This window comes from Schistocerca americana, chromosome 10, assembly GCF_021461395.2.
Source record: "Schistocerca americana isolate TAMUIC-IGC-003095 chromosome 10, iqSchAmer2.1, whole genome shotgun sequence".
Classification (NCBI taxonomy): domain Eukaryota; kingdom Metazoa; phylum Arthropoda; class Insecta; order Orthoptera; family Acrididae; genus Schistocerca; species Schistocerca americana.
Genome location: NC_060128.1, coordinates 91,619,860 through 91,641,857, shown reverse-complemented (window position 1 = coordinate 91,641,857; position 21,998 = coordinate 91,619,860). Strand labels below are relative to the sequence as shown.

The 21,998-nt window shown below is 39.9% G+C and overlaps 1 protein-coding gene across 5 annotated transcripts in view; it reads right to left on the bottom strand.

Annotated features, from left to right (window-relative positions):
- Positions 1–21,998, bottom strand: part of LOC124552509 (1,5-anhydro-D-fructose reductase-like) — a 98,043-nt gene that overhangs the window by 54,706 nt on the left and 21,339 nt on the right. For all 5 annotated transcript variants that reach the window (XM_047126795.1, XM_047126799.1, XM_047126797.1 and 2 more), the window contains exons 3-4: positions 9,711–9,878; positions 1,074–1,274 (exon numbers count right to left, since the gene is read on the bottom strand). In XM_047126795.1, coding sequence (XP_046982751.1) covers positions 1,074–1,274; positions 9,711–9,878 — 369 coding nt within the window. The remainder of the gene's footprint in view (positions 1–1,073; positions 1,275–9,710; positions 9,879–21,998) is intronic.

Sequence of the window (21,998 nt, the reverse complement as noted above, 5' to 3'; positions counted from 1 at the left end):
TTGGAATGACTCCTTACCCTCTCCCTTAAAACCCACATCCTTTCGTCTTTCCCTCTCCTTCCCTCTTTCCTGATGAGGCAACAGTTTGTTGCGAAAGCTTGAATTTTGTGTGTATGTTTGTATTTGTTTGTGTGTCTATCGACCTGCCAGCGCTTTCGTTCGGTAAGTCACCTCATCTTTGTTTTTATATATATTTTTTCCCACGTGGAATGTTTCCCTCTATTATATTGAAATCAATTTTATATATTATTTAATTGGATCGATAAAAAATCTACTCACCAAGCGGCGGCATAACACACACATAAAAGACTGTTGTGATTGGCAAGATTTTGGAGCCAGTGAGCCCTTCTTCAGGCAGAAGGTTTGAAGGGGAAGGAAGAAGGGTGAAGGGAAAGAACTGGCAAGGTCTAGAAAAAGGGGTAGATTTTGGAATAATTGTATGTAACAGGTGGGAAGGGGGTGGTGAAAAATAGACGGGAAAGACAATAAAAGATGAAGAAAACTCAAATGGAGTGAAGCAGAGATTAGTTACAGTGAAGAAAGCTGAGACAGAAGAAATTAACATAAATTAAGGCCAGGTGGGTGGCAAGAACAAAGTACATGTTGTAGTGCTAGTTCCCACCTGCTGAGTTCTGAGAAACTGGTGTCTGGGGGAAGAATCCAGATGGCGCATGTGGTGAAACAGGTGCTGAAGTCACAAATGTTATGTTGCAGAGCATGCTCTGCAACGGGATACTGTGAGTTACCAGTATCTACCCCTTTTCCTAGACCTCTCCAGTCCTTTTCCTTCATACTTCTTCCTTCCCCTTCAACCCTTCTGCCTGAAGAAGGAGCCACTGGCTCGAAAAGCTTGCCAATCACAACAATCTTTTATGTGTGTTCTGCCACCACTTGGCGAGTCGATTTTTTATCCATCCAATTAAATAATTTTATCAGTAATTGGTTGTTTTCATTGTTATAATTTTCTATATTATATGATGGAGTAATAATTTGTCAGAAAATGCATGTCTTCAAGACTCTCAATGCAATGGAATTCACAATAATTGTGTAACAACAACAGCAATGAAACTTACCTTCCACAGGCTGATGATGTCAGTATTCATGTCCAAGAGAACTTTTCCATCCTTGTCTCTTGGGAAAGTATCACCACCCACATCCTGGAAGCCCACAGGTTGGTGTATCAGGTACAAGTCGACGTAATTCAACTGCAGAGCTTCCAGAGATTTTTTTAGGTACTTTTCAACAGACTCTGCACGGTTTGCAATAGCTGGAAGCTGAAAGACAACAAGGATCATACAGTTAATCCCTCATCATCATTAACATCTTTGATAAGGAACAAAATATGTGCAATTATTCAGTTGGTGGATAAGTTCATAGCATTTTTGTTTGCATGTTGCTATTCTGGTAGCTGTGGGTTTATTTATCGATTTCATTTTTTAATTTGTAGTTCACTGTTGCTATTGGTGTTTACATATTGTGATTTTGTCATTTGGAGATAGTGAGTGGAGTTGTGGACACTACAAAATGGAGAACTGAGTGGAGAAATCAGAACTTTTCCGACATATTATTCTGTTTGAGTTCAATAGAGGGGTGATAGCAGCAGAGGCAGCCATAAACATCTTATGCCATGTATGAGGATAATGCCATTGGGAAGAGCATGGCAAGAAAATGTTTTTCTCATCTTAATGATGATTGTTTTGACATTAGTGACTCTCCACATTCAGGAAGACCTTCGTTGTTTGATGAACATCATTTAAACACATTAACCTACAATGATCCACGTCATTGTATTTGAGAACTGGCACATGTGATGAACTGTGATCACTCCTCCATTTTGTGACATTTGCATGCAAAGGGGAAGGTTCAATAATCAGTTGTATGGGTATTGTGTGCTATAAGCCAAAATCACAAAAACCAGTGAGTGGTCATACGTGCATCAATTGGCTCTTGAACAAACCCGATCATTCCAACCCTGTATCATTACTGTGATGAGAAATGGTGTCTTTATGCTACCATAAGGAAAAGAAACGAATCATTGAGCCCAAACAGAGCAGCAACTCCTTGTACCAAGACTAGCATGCATTCAAAAAAGATAATGTTGTGCATCTGATGGAACAACGATGGTGTGGTGTACTATGAACTGCTTCCTTGTGGTGTACCCTTCGCGGCTGGCAATTATTGTCAACAACTGAGGTGTCTTGCAGACATAATCCAAGAAGAACAACCAGGAAGACTGCAAGAGGTGATGCTACTCCACGAAAATGCCTGCCCTCATTCTGCTAGACTGGGAGTCATTCCGTACCCATCTTAATCACCCGGTCTTGTGGCCTCAGATTTTCAACTTTTCCACTCTCTATTGAGCAACCTTCAAGGAACTTCCTTTCCAGATGAAAATGTGCCCAAAACATGGCTTGATGAGTTCTTCATCTCAAAACCATGTGATTTCTACAGTTGTGGAATCAAAAAGTTATCCCAGCATTGGCAGACTGTTGTAAATAGTGAAGAAGGACATATTATTTACTACTAAAGTCTCTGTTATGTGTATCTGTTGTGATTATTAAACTTATGGAAAAACTCTAAGAATTAGTGCACCAACCCAGTACATAGACAGGCTTAAGTACTGGCAGATTGCTTCATAAGAATTCCAAGAAATTACTCATTGCATTTCTTTTTTGTGACATATTCCCTGTCGGCCTTTATCCCAGGGTCTTCGGCTGACAATTGTTTAATGATATTTTTATGTTTTGCCAGCACGAGCAGCTAGTACTCTTAAGGACTCATCTGAATTGCATGTGGCAGAATATATTTGAACCCACAGCCAGAGATTGTACACCCTTGTCATGCAAACATCTGAAAGCCTTTTCCTGGTCATTATTGCTTTGGTCCTCCCCATGTTACTTGCAATGGTCATTCACAGCAGCACATGAATGCAGGTCAATTTCCCCTTTCTGTCATGTGACTGAATTTCAATGGCTTCCCCAACTGTTCGTTTTTATAGGGTGCTCCGTCTCAACAAATGCATGTTGTACCACAGCCAATATCTCCTCCTGTCAATATCTCCTCCTGTCCACCCTGCAATAGAATTTATGTTTGATGATGCTGGTATTGATAGATTGTCCAGTTATTTCAACATAAAACTTTTTCCCATGTACAACGCAATCAGTATACTCCTGACATTACAACTGGAACCCTCTTCAGAATGAGATTTTCACTCTGCAGCGGAGTGTGCCCTGATACGAAACTTCCTGGCAGATTAAAACTGTGTGTCGGACCGAGACTCGAACTCGGGACCTCTGCCTTTCGTGGGCAAGTGCTCTACCAACTGAGCTACCCAAGCACAACTCACACCCCTTCCTCACAGCTTTACTTTTGCCAGTACCTCGTCTCCTACCTTCCAAACTTTACAGAAGCTCTCCTGCGAACCTTGCAGAACAAGCAATCCTGAAAGAAAGCATATTGCAGAGACATGGCTTAGCCACAGCCTATGGGATGTTTGCAGAATGAGATTTTCACTGGAGCAGAGCGTGCGCTGATATGAAACTTCCTGGCAGATTAAAACTGTGTGCCGGACCAAGACTCGAACTTGGGACCTTTGCCTTTTGCGGGCAAGTGCTCTACCAATTGAGCTACCCAAGCACGATTGACGCAGAAGTAAAGCTGTGACGAGGGGGTGTGAGTCGTGCTTGGGTAGCTCAATTGGTAGAGCACTTGCCCGTGAAAGGCAAAGGTCCCAAGTTCGAGTCTCGGTCCGGCACACAGTTTTAATCTGCCTGGAACCCTTTTGTCCTTTGCTCATCTGAGACACTTTTTTTTGTCATCTTGGTTAGTTCTATATAGTCTTTACATTGTCTGGGCATATACAGCTGATTTTGTCTGTCACCCTGGGGACGAATGGCAGGAAGGACTTATCCAACATTTCATTTCGCAGGGTGTTAGGTTTCATGACTCTTTTTGTGTCAGTGCAGAGGTACTCATTGTTCCTTAGAATTCACTCCAGTTGTCGCATCTTGAATCTGAGGTTCTGTGGTTCACATATTCATCTTGCACATGCAATACTATATGAATCACACCTCTTTTCTGAAGCCGCTGAAATTTATGAACATGACAATAGTTTTAACAATAAAGAAGTGGATGACTGCCGTAAATACTAATGGAGCAGCTACAGTGGCAGTTAATAGAAAAATGCTCCCCCCTCCCCCCCCTCCCGGGGACATTTGTGTGTACAGCAAATATAACCTCCAGCTGTGGGCTCAACTCTGGTCCATCACCTTCAATGGAGGGTGAATCTTCATGAATGCCTACCACTCTTGCTGGTGCAAGGTCAGGAAAATCACTAAACAAATCTCAACTGAAGCTTCCAAGATGAAAGCCAATAGGCAATATGTCAACATGTGGCTACAAAAACCTCATACATTTTGTCTCCATTTTTAGGGTTCTGAACATCAATCAGTGAAAATGGAACCCTTATAGGATCACTTTGTTGCCTGTCAATATATCTTTTCCTCAAGAACAGGGAGAGGCATCAAACTGAAATTCCTGTCAAATATTAAGATCCACAATCCCTTGGCAGTATAAAAAATTTAAGCTTCTAAGTCAATGTAATCAAAAGATGTGGCAATTTATGTCAAATGTTTTGATACTCAAACTCTCACCCATCAAAACATATAGGATACTTCCTGTTGCCCTAGAGTTATGAAAGTTGGCAAAAAGCAATGTTTCTCAGTAGTAATAACTAAAAAATTCAACAGCTGTTAATTTGTAACCAATCACAAAAAAATATTTTATGCCATCTGTCATCTGTAGGTTAGGAACTCTTTTCTCAAAAACTGGTAGAGGTATCACATCGAAATTTATTTCAAATACTAAAATCCATGGTCCTGTGGCAGTGTAAAAGAATTTAAGTTTCTAAATAAATGAAGCCAAAAGATGCAGCCATTTATGTTGCATATTTGGATACTTGCAAACTCACTCATCAAAACCTGTAGATGATCTATCTATATACATAATTAACTTTATATAGAATCTTCAGAGAGTAATGCCTACTCCCAATTATCCAGCTATTTACTCATGTCTACTCTTCTAAGTCAACTGGCAGAATTTGTTTTCAAATGATCACGATTTGTCATCTGTTCTAAACTGACACTTTATATGCTCTATTTACTATTTATAAAAAAAATAAACATTTTTTAGTGATTCAGTGCCTCGTTTGGAGTGCTGTTGCCGATTGTATAAAAAAAAAAAAAAAAGCTTTTTGTGTGTATAGTCTTTCCTATTCACCTCAATCCCTGGAATTCTTCCCTTTACTCCCTTATGGTCATCAAATACCCTTAATGGGTTTCGACACAGAAATGAGTTAAATATAGGACTATAAAACTCTTTCTTATGCTTATCCTATACAAAAAATGCTTGAGATGACAGAAAGATGTGTAACTGCAGGGAAACTTAGTCTCTCTTGAAAGCTCTGTTCGAGTACAACAGAATGAAAATATTAGGTATATGGGTATAGCCATAACAAATTATATATCTGGGGAACTATAGTCACAGCAGAAGAAACACAGATGCACCACTACAAGCTGGAATACAAATTTCAAAGTGTGGAGAGGAATCTACGCACAATAGCTAATTATAAGTGACCACAATGGGTGCTATAAGGCGCAGTCAAATGAAAACCAAAAACCTGTCACAAAGGGACCATAGAACGGTTCCATTCAAGTTCAAAAGAATGATAGCATTCTGACAGCCCGAGAGCACATGGCAAAGTCTACAGTGGAAACATCTCACATCTCCCCCAACAAAGAAATCCACAGCTGTTCACATAAGTCTGCTAAGGTCACATGAACCTTCTTCCTTGACCGGAGGGGTCCTGTGCTTGTCAAGTTCCTCAAGTGCACAATCATTGCCCAGTGCTACAAAGACATTTTGCAAAAAATGTGATGTGCCACAAAGTCAAAACACCCAGGAAAGTGGTCAGATTGAATCATCCTGTTGTGCAATAACACGTGCCACCACACTGCCAATTGGACGAATGCTACACTTAAGCGATTTGGTCGGGAAACGCTGCAATATCCTCCACAGAGCCCAGATCTATTGCCTCTTTACTGACCTGAAGAAAGACGAGTGGATGTTGGTTTCAGTCAGACAAGTCTTGTCTTCCAGTCGATTACATATCTTAACACATGTGGGGATTACTTTCAAATGGAACCTTTTCATGCTGCTGTTGTGGCAGGTGGTTGGTTTTCATTTGACTGCCCCTCATAGGTGACCATCTGTGGGATAGGAGACTGCAGCTGTGTTTTGCAAGTGTAAAATTCCAGAAAAAACTGAAGCTGTTCCTTATCTATATAAGTGATTTGGGAGACACTCTGAGCATCCGTCTTAGGTTGTTTGCACTGTCATTTATCGACTAGTAAAGTCATCAGAAGATCAAAACAAATTGCAAAATGATTTAGAAAAGATATCTGTATGGTGTGAAAATTGACAATTGGCCCCAAATAGTGAAAAGTGTGAGGTCATCCACATGAGAGCTAAAAGGAATACTTTAAACTTTGGTTGCATGATAAATCAGTCAAATCTAAAGGCCATAAATTCAACTAAATACCTAGGAATTACAATTAAAAACAACTTAAATTGGAAGAAATACACAGAAAATGTTGTGAGGAAGGCTAACCAAAGACTGTGTTTCATTGGAAGGACACAGAAAATGTAACAGATCTACTAAAGAGACTGCCTACACTACGATTGTCCGTCCTCTTTTAGAATACTTCTGCGCAATGAGGGATCCTTACCAGATGGGATTGATGAAGTACATCGAGAAAGCTCCAAGAAAGGCAGCACATTTTGTATTATTCTGAAATAGGGGAGAGAGTGTCACTGAAATGGTACATGATTTGGGATGGACATTATTAAAACAAAGGCGTTTTTCGCTGCGGAGGAATCTTCTCATGAAATTCCAATCACCATCTTTCTCCTTTGAATGCGAAAGTATTTTGTTGATGCTGACTTACATAGGGAGAAATGATCACTATGATGAAATAAGGAAAATTAAAGCTCATACAGAAAGATACAGGTGTTCCTTTTTATCTGCACGCTGTACAAGATTGAAATAACAGAGAATTGTGAAGGTGGTTTGATTAACCCTCTGCCAGGCACTTACATGTAATTTGTGGAGTATTGATGTAGATGTAGGAATATTATAAACCTTTGGACCTTGGCTATACATTTATGAAAAGTATAAAAAGTACATTACAGAAACTTACTTAGTTTAGCAGGTAGTCAGTAACTTATTTGGAACTGATGACTGAAATTTATCCTGAAAAAATAGTTCAATTGCTGAAAATTACTGCCATGAATAAAATAACAGACGCATTATCTTGTTGAAACATTAGACTTTTGTCCCTTAGATCCTCATACAATCAAATCAGTTCTGTCTCTAACATCTCAATCTCTATGTTAGAGTTCATTCTAGTCACCCAAGCAATGCGTGACTTACCTTTAGCACAGATGGCTGCCCAAATCATAACACTTCCACCATCAAAACTTCTGCTCATTTTTACTTGTTGCTCTGTTCTCAGATCATGCCAGTAATACTGAAACCCATCCGGCCCATCTAAATTACACTTCTTCTCATCAATGAAGATCACTTTATCCTATCCTGAAGTCCATGACACGTGTCTTCCAGCAAACTCCAGTCTACTCTGTTTACTTTTGGGGGTTAGAGTAAGTTTCTGCAGTTGCTTCTTGAATGCAAAATGTTTATCATTTGAGAAAATTTGTCATATACATCTGGGAGATACTGGTAATTGTAAATCAGCAACAAGTTGAGAAGAATAATGGTTTGCGGCCACTTTTTTTTTGCAAAAGTAACCCTGAAATAATTTTCTGCTGTGTTCATATTTTCCATTCTGTCCATATCGAGTGCCCAATCTAATGAAATTATCAATCACTGTAGTTGAACAGCACAACCGCTTGGTGGTTTGTCGATTACAGAGAACCATTTCCTTGTACACACCAATTTTTGACTTTTGGTCATATAATAACTGTTTTCCGTGTGGCATTGTCACAATCATGGTTTATGTGCACAACACACACTGTCATTATTGGTGTCTTTTTCCTATCTGAGTAAAGGCCTGTACGCATGCACTAACACCACACAGAGCTTACTGCCTCTATACCAAGTTCCACCCTCTACCACGTGGTCCATTGACATCTTGTTATATACTGTACGATCCTGCCCTGAAATGAGATCCATCCTTCATGAAATCCTCCCCACTCCGCCAAGAGTGTCTTTCCGCCGTCCACCTAACCTTCATAACCTGTTAGTTCATCCCTATGAAATCCCCACACCACCCCCCTACCCTCTGGCTCCTATACTTGTAACCGCCCCCGGTGCAAAACCTGTCCCATGCACCCTCCCACCACCACCTACTCCAGTCCTGTAACCCGGAAGGTGTACACGATCAAAGGCAGAGCCACGTGTGAAAGCACCCACGTGATTTACCAACTGACCTGCCTACACTGTGATGCATTCTATGTGGGAATGACCAGCAACAAACTGTCCATTCGCATGAATGGACACAGGCAGACAGTGTTTGTTGGTAATGAGGATCACCCTGTGGCTAAACATGCCTTGGTGCACAGCTAGCACATCTTGGCACAGTGTTACACCATCCGGGTTATCTGGATACTTCCCACCAACACCAACCTATCCGAACTCCGGAGATGGGAACTTGCCCTTCAGTATATCCTCTCTTCTCGTTATCCGCCAGGCCTCAATCTCTGCTAATTTCAAGTTGCCGCCACTCATACCTCACCTGTCTTTCAACAACTTCTTTGCCTCTACACTTCCACCTCGACTGACATCTCTGCCCAAACTCTTTGTCTTTAAATATGTCTGCCTGTGTCTGTATGTGTGGATGGATATGTGTGTGTGTGCGGGTGTATACCTGTCCTTTTTTCCCCCTAAGGTAAGTCTTTCCGCTCCCGGGATTGGAATGACTCCTTACCGTCTCCCTTAAAACCCACATCCTTTCATCTTTCCCTCTCCTTCCCTCTTTCCTGATGAGGCAACCGTTGGTTGCGAAAGCTAGAATTTTGTGTGTATGTTTGTGTTTGTTTGTGTGTCTATCGACCTGCCAGCGCTTTCGTTCGGTAAGTCACCTCATCTTTATTTTTATATGTAATTTTTCCCACGTGGAATGTTTCCCTCTATTATATTGACATCAAATGTGGTACCATTTGACTGCATTTTTTTGGTATACTGGAACTCATACTATTGTATGCACACTGGGCACACCTATTTCAACTGACAATGTTAATTTTTGCACAAATATCCATACCTTTATACAGATTTCTACTAGTGTATGTTCTGTGTATCAGAAGACATTACTAGGCATCAACTTTCACATTAAACAACATAATTGTGTTTACCTTCAGTGTGTATCCACTAGCAAGTACAAGTCAAGCATTCTGCTCTTCTCTGCAACGAAATCCCAGAAAATGCACACTGATGGACTGACCAATGAAATGTTATGTCAGCTACTGGTGAATTACTATATGATCACAAATCAGTAATTTCTAACAGTGACAATGAAAATGAAATGGTGGCACGACATAATGCTACAGTCAACACCAGCAGACACCAAGGACATTGCAAAAAGTATAAAGAGTTTGAAGATGTTTGTGCACATGAAGCTACTATGTTGACTACTCACCTTAGTTACAATAAAAAGGTCTTCACGTTTCAGTTTCCCCGAGTCAAACCATTTTTTTAGAGCTTGCCCTATTTCTGCTTCATTTCCATACAGATAAGCTGCATCAATGTGTCTGTAGCCAGTTTCCAAGGCAACATCAATAGCACGCCCAACTTCACCTTTAGAAGCCTGTAAAAGCATATCGGATTCAACGTTACTACAACAAAAATGTTCCCATATTTTAATGTTACCCCCCCTCCCCCCCCCCCCTCTCTCACCACACACATACATTTTATATTGTCCGCACATCAAACTACTTGCCCATAAAATTTGTATCGACAAATATACTGACTCAAAATCTGAGTCTTAAAAACATATTATGAGAAAGAAAGTTGCTACTCACGACATAGGGGAGATGCTGAGTCGCAGACAGGTACAATAAAAAGATTTTCACACTTAAAGCTTTCAGGCAACGGCCTTTGTCAACAACAGACACACATACGCACGCGCGCACACACACACACACACACACACACACACACACACACACACACAAAAACTGAAACCACACTGGTTTCAGTTGCCTGAGACTGCAGTTTTTTTTTTGTGTGTGTGTGTGTGTGTGTGTGTGTGTGTGTGTGTGTGTGTGTGATGAGTTGCATTTGCATGAGTGTGTGTGTGCGCGTATGTGTGTCTATTGTTGACAAAGGCCATTGACCAAAAGCTTTAAGTGTAAAAATCGTTTTGTTGGTGCCTATCTGCGACTCAGCATCTCCGCTATATGATGAGTAGCAACTTTCCTTCTCATAATATTGTTATAGTCCATCCCAGATTTTCCATCGTTTGAGTTAGCAACTTTCCTTCTCATAATATTGTTACAGTCCATCCCAGATTTTCCATCGTTTGAGTCATAAAACGTATACTTCTACATGCAGTAATTCCATTTTGCATTCATTCAATTCATTCATTCATTCATTCATCATTTTCTGTTGATCCCATGAGGAAGGATGAACCTTCAGGCATGTGGAACAAGTCAAAGCATACACTGCAATGAGACAAAGACATTGCATAAACATCATCATTACAGCTGTATTAAGGTGTCACTCTCCTGTTTAATGCTATTCATAGTTGTGGCATATAAATTTAATCCAGTAAATTAGAAAGAAAGTTGTTAGTTTGAAAAAAGCTGCTGCCTCCTTAATTGTTTCACATAGATGCTGTTAATTCACTTTTACTACATTATTATTTACTTAAATACAACAGTATTTTTCCAAGAAAATATTTTCGTACCTCTAAATTCTGAGTACTATTTATAGTACACTAGCCTTTTACCTGCAACTTCTCCCACAAATGTGTGCAACACATATATTGAATACACCTCTGTCACCCCCTCTCTGTGTCTACCTCTTCTTCCCACTCCCTTTGTCTGTCCGCCTCATCCTCCCACCTCCATCTATACCTCTTCCTCCCCCTCTCTTTGTCAGTTTCCTCCAACCCCACTCTCTGACTATAGCTTCCTCCCCATCCCTCTGACCATATCCTCCTGCCCTCTCTCTTTCCATCTCTATCTTCCTCTCTTCCTTTTCCACCTGTCTCACTACCCCTCTACGCATTCCACCTGCCTCATCCATCTCCCTCGCCTCCTCCTCCTCTATCTGTGCATTCCCTCCTCTCCCCTTGCTCTGTCCATCCCCTCCTCTACCCACCTCAACCTGCCCCTGGCCACACTCATCAGCATGTAGCCCCTGCAATACAGTTCAATAAAGCAGGTCGAAATTACTCCCACAACATGCCTATCATGCTGGCCAGGCTACATATCTGGGGCTTGACAAGATATGTGATATGTGGTTTATTCATCTCATTATGTACAATTTTCAAATCATTTGATTTGATGTACAGGGGACTTGTCAAGGCTTACAAAAGAAACTTTTTTCCCTTTTTTTAAGATAAATACAAAAGTTTACATTATATTTTACATTCCTAAGTTACAGCTACACATGTACATAAAATAACACATGTAATACAATCCCTGTGTTCAGACTGTGAAGCTGTCCTCGATGAATTCATTGACAGAATAATAACACTTTTCCACCAGAAGAGTAAAGAGCAATCTTTTCAGTGAACCAATCTCCTTTTTAAATATATTACTGCCTTTTATTTTATTGAAAATTTTTAACTCCATATACTCTGGCGTTTGGGCATAAAGTTTTAAACGATGTGTTGAAAGTTTGAAGTTATCTCTGTGGCGAGTGCTGTAGTTGTGGTCAAAACGGAAAGTGTCTAGTGTACGTTGATTTTTATATAGGAACACCACCATCTCATATATGTAAAGCGAGGGGTCGACAGGATTCCCATTTTTTTGCAACACACATGTTTCTAATTTCTTTCTTTTGTAATACTAGGAGCCTAGTGACATTTGCTGAATTTCCCCAGAAGATTATGCCATAACGAATAACTGACTCAAAGTAGCAATGATAAACTATCTTTCTGGTATCCACGTTTGTGGCACCTGACAAAATACACATTGAAAATGCTAAGTTGTTCAGTTTATTAGCTAAGTAATATATGTGTACCTTCCAATTTAAATTCATCATTTTGGTTTTAGTTACATTTAGTTTTAGTCCATTTTGATAGAACCAAGATTCAAGTTTTTCTAAAGTATTTTTGGCTTTTTCTGGAATATTTTCAGATACCTCATTTTCGATTAGAAGTGATGTATCATCAGCAAATAATACTGAATGAACATCAATAGCAAGTGGTAGGTCATTTACGTAAGAAAAAAAAAAAACAGATTGGGACCCAATATCGAACCTTGTGGGACTCCTTGGCGAACTGTTTTCCAGTCTGATGAATAATTGGTTCCATTTGCAGTTAAAATTACTCTTTGTGTCCTACCTGACAGGTAAGAGCTAAACCATTTTAAAGCAGTGTCCCTGATTCCAGACATCTGTAATTTGTGGAGGAGTAATGCATGGTTCACTGAATTGAAAGCTTTAGTCAGATCACAGAATATACCTGTGACCTTTCCACCTTTATCTAACGTGGAGCATATTTTTTGGATAAACTCATTTATAGCATTCACAGTGCTTTTCGGCTGTTGTAATCCGTATTGGTTTTTAAAAATTATATCATTTACGGTAAGAAAGTTATTAATTTGTTTTGCTGCAATCTTTTCAAACACTTTAGAGAAGACCGGCAAGAGAGAGAGATAGGGCGGTAATTCCCCATTTGTATTTGCCCCTGGCATACAGGTCACCATTCAAAGCAGGTCAATAAAGCAGGCTGAAACAACTTCAACATAACATGCTTGTCACGCAGGGCAGTCTACATGCTGAGGCCTGGAAAACTGTTTTTGCCCCTGAAAAGCAGGCTGCCCTGCAAAGCAGGCTGATTGTTTTCACACAACATCCCTGATGTGCAGTGCAGCCTACATGGCAGCACCTGAAAAAAAGACATTTTTGCACATATCTCCGCTCCTGCTGGAGCTATTGGGTTGTAAACCCCACAGTGCTTATACTCATAAGGCCTGTTGCTACTGTGCTAAATTTAGTTGAAATCGATAGATCCTTGACATACACACATATACTCTGCTTTATATATACAACAGATTATTACTTATCAAACAGTTTTGTAATGAACACAGGTGCTTGTCATCTAGCTAACATAAATGTTCAATCCCGTAAGATAGATATCCAGATAATTTGCAGAAAGTTAATGAGGTACATTTTTAATTCTCTTTTGGGTTGGAAGCAATTCGCAATTTCTTGCTGCATGTTGTTGGAGAGTTTGTTGAATACCTTGTCACTGACATGCGTAACTAATTCTGAATGGTGGAAAGAGTGCAGAGTCCAAAGTCTACATGGGAATTATCTGAGTGTCTCGAACTGTGATTGGATAAATCAGTCCAACTGGAAACTGATTTTTTTTATTCTCATCAACAAAAACCTTTAAGGAGTAAATATATTGGAAAATGAATATAAGATTTCAAAGATCCTTGTGAAGGCTTCTGCAAGACATACAGTTATCTAATTTACATATTATTTTTATGGTGCACTTCTGCTGAATGAACACTTTATTTACTTTAGAAGCAGTGCCCACCCCAAAGACAATTCCATAAGACAACAAGGTGTGTTGTGTAACAATTACTGATGGTTGCACTTGTGTCTTTCCCACCTGGAAAATGTCCAATAAATATTTATCAATCTTTATTTCATTGTATCCGTGTTAGCTTTATTTCAAAACATTCACACGATTTTGTTTGTTTTCTGATTCATGTGAAGTTTATGGTGACAAAGTGGCATCACACTTCTCTGTTGAACTGACACTTTGCTATGCTGGTTGCCATGACAATTTATACGATGAAAACCAATTGCCTTGTTATGTGTTCGTACAATACTTAATAATAATTGAAACTGATAGTTTTCTAACTGCACCTATAATTAATGCAATGAAAATGTTTAGTATCAATTAAGAGCTGGTTAACCGTGGATGTGGTCTGTTCACTCTGCTAATATTAATGTTGTATATAGACAATGAGTAATTTATCAATGCAACAAACATTCAATAGCCTTCACTGTGAGAAGATTTATGAAGGATAAGGTACACTATGTGATCAAAAGTATCTGGACACCTGGCTGGAAATAACTTACAAGTTTGTGGTGCCCTCCATCGGTAATGCTGAAATTCAGTATGGAGTTGGCCCACCCTTAACCTTGATGACAGATTCCACTCTCACAGGCATACGTTCAATCAGGTGCTCGAAGGAGTGCTGCACTGAGGAGAAGAATCGATGTCGGTCGGTGAGGCCTGGCACAAAGTCGGCATTCCAAAATATCCCAAAGGTGTTCTACAGGATTCGGGTCAGGACTCCGTGCAGGCCAGTCCATTACACGGATGTTATTGTCGTGCAACCACTCCACCACAGGCTGTGCATTACGAACAGGTGCTTGATCGAATTGAAAGATGCAATCGCCATCCCAAAATTGCTCTTCAACAATGTAATGCAAGAAGGTGCTTAAAACTTCAATGTAGGACTGCACTGTGATAGCACCACGCAAAACAACAAGGGGTGCAAGCCCCCTCCATGAAAAATATGACCACATCACAACACCACCGCCTCAGAATTTTACTGTTGGCACATCGGATTGCCACATTCTGTACCATGATCCATCACTCCACACAATGTTTTTCCACTGTTCAATCATCAATGTTTATGCTCCTTACACCAAGCAATGTGTTGTTTGACATTTACCAGTGTGATGTGTGGCTTATGAGCAGCCGCTCGACCATGAGATCTAAGTTTTCTCACCTCCTGCCTAACTATCACAGTACTTGCAGTGGATCCTGATGCAGTTTGGAATTCCTGTGTGATGGTCTGGATAGATATCTGCTTTTACACATTATGACACTCTTCAACTGTCGGCGGTCTCTGTCAGCCAATAGATGAGGTCGGCCTGTACACTTTTGTGCTGTATGTGTTGCTTCACATTTCCACTTCACTATCACATTGGAAACAGTGGACCTAGGGATGTTTAGGAGTGTGGAAATCTCACTTACAGACGTATGACACAAGTGACACCCAATCACCTGACCACATTCGAAGTCTGTGAGTTCCGCGGGGGCCCCATTCTGCTGTCCCACAATGTCTAATGACTACTGAAGTTGCTGATATGGAGTACCTGGCAGTAGGTGGCAGCACAATGCACCTAATATGAGAAATGTATGAACCATGGACCTTGCTGTTGGTGGGGAGGCTTGAGTGCCTCAACGATACAGATAGCCGTACTGGAGGTGCAACCACAACAGAGGGGTATCTGTTGACAGGCCAGACAAATGTGTGGTTCCTGAAGAGGGGCAGCAGCCTTTTCAGTAGCTGCAGGGGCAACAGTCTCGATGACTGACTGATCTGGCCTTGTAACACTAACCAAAATGGCCTTGCTGTTTTGGTACTGCGAACGGCTGAAAGCAAGGGGAAACTACAGCTGTAATTTTTCCCGAGGGCATGCAGCTTTACTGTAAGATTAAATGATTATGGCATCTTCTTGGGTAAAATTTTCCGGAGGTAAAATAGTCCCCCATTCGGATCTCCGGGCGGGGACTACTCAACAGGACATCATGATCAGGAGAAAGAAATCTGGCATTCTACGGATCGGAGCGTGGAATGTCAGATCCCTTAATCGAGCAGGTAGGTTAGAAAACTTAAAAAGGGAAATGGATAGGTTAAAGTTAGATATAGTGGGAATTAGTGAAGTTCGGTGGCAGGAGGAACAAGACTTTTGGTCAGGTGAATACAGGGTCATAAATACAAAATCAAATAGGGGTAATGCAGGAGTAGATTTAACAATGAATAAAAAAAATAGGAGTGCAGGTAAGCTACTACAAACAGCATAGTGAACGCATTATTGTGGCCAAGATAGACACGAAGCCCACGCCTACTACAGTAGTAAAAGTTTATATGCCAACTAGCTCTGCAGATGATGAAGAAATTGATGAAATGTATGATGAGATAAAAGACATTATTCAGGTAGTGAAGGGAAATGAAAATTTAATAGTCATGGGTGACTGGAATTCGAGAGTAGGAAAAGGGAGAGAAGAAAATATGGATTGGGGGAGAGAAATGAAAGAGGAAGCCACCTGCAAGAATTTTGCACAAAGCATAACTTAATCATAGCTAACACTTGGTTCAAGAATCATGAAAGAAGGTTGTATACATGGAAACCCTGGAGATACTAAAAGGTTTCAGAGAGATTGTATAATGGTAAGACAGAGATTTAGGAATCAGATTTTAAATTGTAAGACATTTCCAGGGGCAGATGTGGACTCTGACCACAATCTATTGGTTATGAACTGTAGATTAAAACTGAAGAAACTGCAAAAAGGTGGGAATTTAAGGAGATGGGACCTGGATAAACTGACTAAACCAGAGGTTGTACAGAGTTTCAGGGAGAGCATAAGGGAACAATTGACAGGAATGGGGGAAAGAAATACAGTAGAAGAATGCGTAGCTTTGAGGAATGAAATAGTGAAGGCAGCAGAGGATCAAGTAGGTAAATAGATGACAGCTGGTAGAAATCCTTGGGAAACAGAAGAGATACTGAATTTAATTGACAAAAGGAGAAAATACAAAAATGCAGCAAGTAAAGCAGGCAAAAAGGAATACAAACGTCTCAAAAATGAGATCAACAGGAAGTGCAAAATGGTTAAGCAGGGATGGCTAGAGGACAAATGTAAGGATGTAGAGGCTTATCTCATGAGGGGTAAGATAGATACTGCCTACAGGAAAATTAGAGACCTTTGGAGAAAAGAGAACCACTTGCATGAATATCAAGAGCTCAGATGGAAACCCAGTTCTAAGCAAAGAAGGGAAATCAGAAAGGTGGAAGGAGTATATAGAGGGTCTATACAGGAGTGATGTTCTTGAGGACAACGTTATAGAAATGGAAGAGCAGGTAGATGAAGAGGAAATGCGAGATATGATACTGCGCGAAGAGTTTGACAGAGCACTGAAAGACCTAAGTCACAACAGGGCCCCGGGAGTAGACAACATTCCATTACAACTACTGACAGCCTTGGGAGAGCCAGTCCTGACAGAACTATACCATCTGGTGGGATGTATGAGACAGGCGAAATACCCTCAGACTTCAAGAAGAATATAATAATTCCAATCCCAAAGAAAGCAGGTGTTGACAGATGTGAAAGTTACTCAACTATCAGTTTAACAAGTCACAGCTGCAAAATAGTAACACGAATTCTTTACAAACAAATGGAGAAACAGGTAGAAGCTGACCTCGGGGAAGATCAGTTTGGATTCCGTAGAGGCAATACTGACCCTACGACTTATCTTAGAAGAAAGGTTTAGGAAAGGCAAACCTACATTTCTAGCATTTGTAGACTTAGAGAAAGTTTTTGACAAGGTTGACTGGAATACTCTCTTTCAAATTCTGAAGGTGGCAGGGGTAAAACACAGGGATCGAAAGGCTATTTACAATTTTTACAGAAACCAGATGGCAGTTATAAGAGTCGAGGGACATGAAAGGGAAGCACTGGTTGGGAAGGGAGTGAGACAGGGTTGTAGCCTCTCCCCGATGTTATTCAATCTGTATATTGAGCAAGCAGTAAAGGAAACAAAAGAAAAATTTGGAGTAGGTATTAATACCCATGGAGAAGAAATAAAAACTTTGAGGTTCGCCGACGACATTCTAATTCTGTCAGAGACAGCAAAGGACTTGGAAGAGCAGCTGAACAGAATGGACAGTGTCTTGAAAGGAGGATATAAGATGAAAATCAACAAAAGCAAAACGAGAATAATGGAATGTAGTCGAATTGAATAAGGTGATGCTGCGGAAATTAGATTAGGAAATGGGACGCTTAAAGTAGTAAATGAGTTTTGCTATTTGAGGAGCAGAATAACTGATGATGGTCGAAGTAGAGAGGATATAAAATGTAGACTGGCAATGGCAAGGAAAGCGTTTCTGAAGAAGAGAAATTTGTTAACATCGAGTATAGATTTAAGTGCCAGGAAGTCGTTTGTGAAAGTATTTGTATGGAGTGTAGCCATGTATGGAAGTGAAACATGGGCGATAAATAGTTTAGACAAGAAGAGAACAGAAGCTTTCGAAATGTGTTGCTACAGAAGAATGCTGAAGATTAAATGGGTAGATCACACAACTAATTAGGAGGTATTGAATAGAATTGGGGAGAAGAGGAGTTTGTGGCACAACTTGACTAGAAGAAGGGATCGGTTGGTAGGACATGTTCTGAGGCATCAAGGGATCACCAATTTAGTACTGGAGGGCAGCGTGGAGGGTAAAAATCGTAGAGGAAAACCAAGAGATGAATACACTAAGCAGATTCAGAAGGATGTAGGCTGCAGTAGGTACTGGGAGACGAAGAGGCTTGCACAGGACAGAGTAGCATGGAGAGCTGCATCAAACCAGTCTCAGGACTGAAGACAACAACAACAACATGTTTCTGGTGGTGTCTGGATACTTTTGATCACATAGTGTAATTCAGAATGGAATTACTCTGCATGTTAATACTAAATATGAGGTAATTATTATTATAATTCCATTTTAAAAATGTTGTAAAGCACATATCACTGTTCAGAACAATATCAAATTTGAGAGAATATTATAGAGGAAGGGGGAAGACATTAAGGAAACTAAAAAACTTCATGAAAATTTTATCACTACATGGCAGAATGTGCAAAATAAAAGAAGTGGGGTACACAACTGCCCCTCAGTTTGCATCTGAGATGCTAGATGTGACTGTCTCAATGTAAAATCACATGCTGTTTGTAAAGTTATTTTACAAGAATGGTGACTGTGCGGCAGTAGCTCTGCAGTGGTTCATGACACTCAAGGGTATGAAAAAAGGTGTTGGTCCAATTTCTGGCAAGCGTCTGGAGAAAATGATTATAGAATTCAAAAAAAGAAAGGTTCTTTTCAAGTGCAATGTGGCAAAGGAAGGGAAAAAATAATTCTGCATCAGTAGAAGATGTGGCCATACCATTGCAGGAGGGATCAAGTAGTGGTGTGCTAACATGCAGTTCATGAGGAATTGAGCAAATTTTGGAAATGCCTGGGAGTACAGTATGTGAAATTCTATGAAACATACTCCATTGCAATCAGTACAAAAGTACCTGTGTTCAGGGCTTGCTTCACCCTGACCTTCCAGTAAGACAAACATTTGGTATACAATTTCTTGCTCACATTCAAATCGACAATGAATGGCCATCAAACATTCTGTGGACAGACGAAGCCCATAGCCATTACTAAGGACATGTCAATACACAGCATTGTAGAATATGGGCACTGGAGAATCTGCTCACATGTCAACTGGTACTGCTTCATTCTGCAAAAGTAAGTGTGGTGAAGGTTGACCGCATCATTTATCATAGGGCAGCATTTTTTCATGGAGATGATTCCTGCAGCTCCTGTTACTTGTACCCTCACTGGTAAATGCTATGAGAATCTTTTGCACACCAACATCATTCCATCCCTTCAACAGTGTGGATGTATGGGTAGGATCATTTTTATGTAATATGGGGCTCCTCTGCACATTGCACAGCCAGTGAAACAGCTGCTAAAGAGGCACATTGAAAATGCAAGAATTATCAGCCATCATTTGTCTACAGACTGGCCGTCCAGATCACCTCATCCTAATCGGTGTGACTTCTGGCTGTGGGTTTATATGAAAGATGCTGTGTTCAGAGCTCCAACAATAACTGAATTGAAGGCACACATTGCACAACACATTCTGAACATGACTGCTGAGACACTCCCGATCTGTCATGAAACGTGCCGTTTCTCGATTTCAGCTAGTGGAAGAAAATGGTGGATGGCATATTAAACCTGCCTCATGCAAATCTCACGACAATTAAAACTGAATGTCATTGTTTTTCTTGATGTAGTTTTTGGTCTCAGAAGAATTAAAAGCCGATGCCGTTGTCAGTTTTTATGCAGTTTTTGGCTTCAGGGCAATTAAAAATCGATTTTCTCCATCCAATGTGCTATGACATTCCCATGCTGGATGGGCTTACATAACTAACAGTGCCACAGTAGCTGAATGCCACACTTGTGAGGTGTACACTGCACATTGATTTAAAGTGCAACCCACACCATAGCCACTGTATTGCCATTCGTCTGTCATCTGCTGACAAACCGATTTACGTTATGGCACTTACAGCAACATCTAGAAGGAAAATTTAGAATAATTTTTCTTTGTTTAAATAACGTTTCTCCCTTCTTTGATTATATTCCATTCAAATCTGATGTCATTATTGCGATATTGGTCACTATCCAGCTGGCCACACTTTCAAATATGTGCGCTGCCAGTTAACGCCACCGCATTTCCTGAGCCACTATTGCAGCATGAAGATGTTGCCACAAATGAATGATTACATCACTGCCAATGAGATGCCAGCATCCCCTCTCCGGAGTTCCGCAGTAGGTGTACTTAAGATGATCATTCATACACTGACCCCCATTTTGTGTGTTTCCCAGCTGAATAACATTTACAGACTTTCATAGTGACCAGGACTCGACGTATTCTGAACAGACATTGTACTGAAAAGTGACAGATTTATAAATCTCTTTTGTCTTATTTACGCTGCCATTACAGTAACAAAGTTATATATCATTTTTACTGTTTGATATTAAATGTAGAATAAATCATTATCTGAATTCTCTGTTCATGAACAGCATCCGTTCCTTGCTCCTGTATCCACTAAAGAACTACAAAGTGTGCTAGGAAGACATAGCAATTCTGAACTAATGGTTCTTTTTTCACAGCGTTCGAAAGTGGTACTTTACCTGGACATTGAATGCAGGTATTATTTGCAGATATCACTGAAATCCATATATACCATCAGTGAATGATAGTAATATCTGACTTAATAATTAGAAACTTTGGTCTACTAGAGAAAATCTTGAGGTTATGTACTTTTCTCTATGTACAATGGTCAGCAAACCTACATATTTACAAGAAAAGTATTTCGAAGCTTTAAAAAAGCTAGAATTTTTACATAAAGAAAAAGAGAGAGAGAGAGAGAGAGAGAGAGAGAGAGTAAAAATAAAACTATAATTATACAATTTCATTTTTATACAATTTTCATTTTGGTCTGTCTTTTACAAAATTTTATTGTATTTTTGGTTTACCAGTCTATTTTTTAATGCTACTGTTCCTGTTATATAATTTTAATTTTAATCAAAGATTATGTCGTGCGATACCATGAAAATTACTGAAACAACCATGACCCTCTGTTCTTTAGGGGAAATAATACCCTCTTTGCAATACTTTGCTGAGAGAAACAGTACATTTAGCGTGTGAACTTGCAGTCTGTTACGTAGTACTCCATCAGTGTCTCATAACATTTAACTTCTTTGTTGTATATTGTAATATCTTGATGTATTTCAAATCACAGTTTAATTTCGTTGGCAGTTTTTTTTTCCATAGAACACCAGACCAGGAGTATAATATCTTTAAAACAGCATTGTGGCACTCGACAATGTGCTTTTAAATAGAAACTTAGCTTGTGTGAAATAAAATTTTGTGTTGCCTAGTGCAATTATTTACAAGGTTTCACCCAGAAACCACAGTAAAACAACACAATGTTTCAAAAAAATTCATCCAATTTCAAAAGACTTCATGTTCCACGTGAATGAAGATAGAATACATTTGTGACTCACTCTACTATTGTCAATTAATACAAAGATGGCGCCGTTCAATCCATTATGGACGAGCCTAAATAGGGGACAAAGGGTGTTGAGATAAGAGGTGCAATGCACTATGTACGTGGCAGCAATAGTG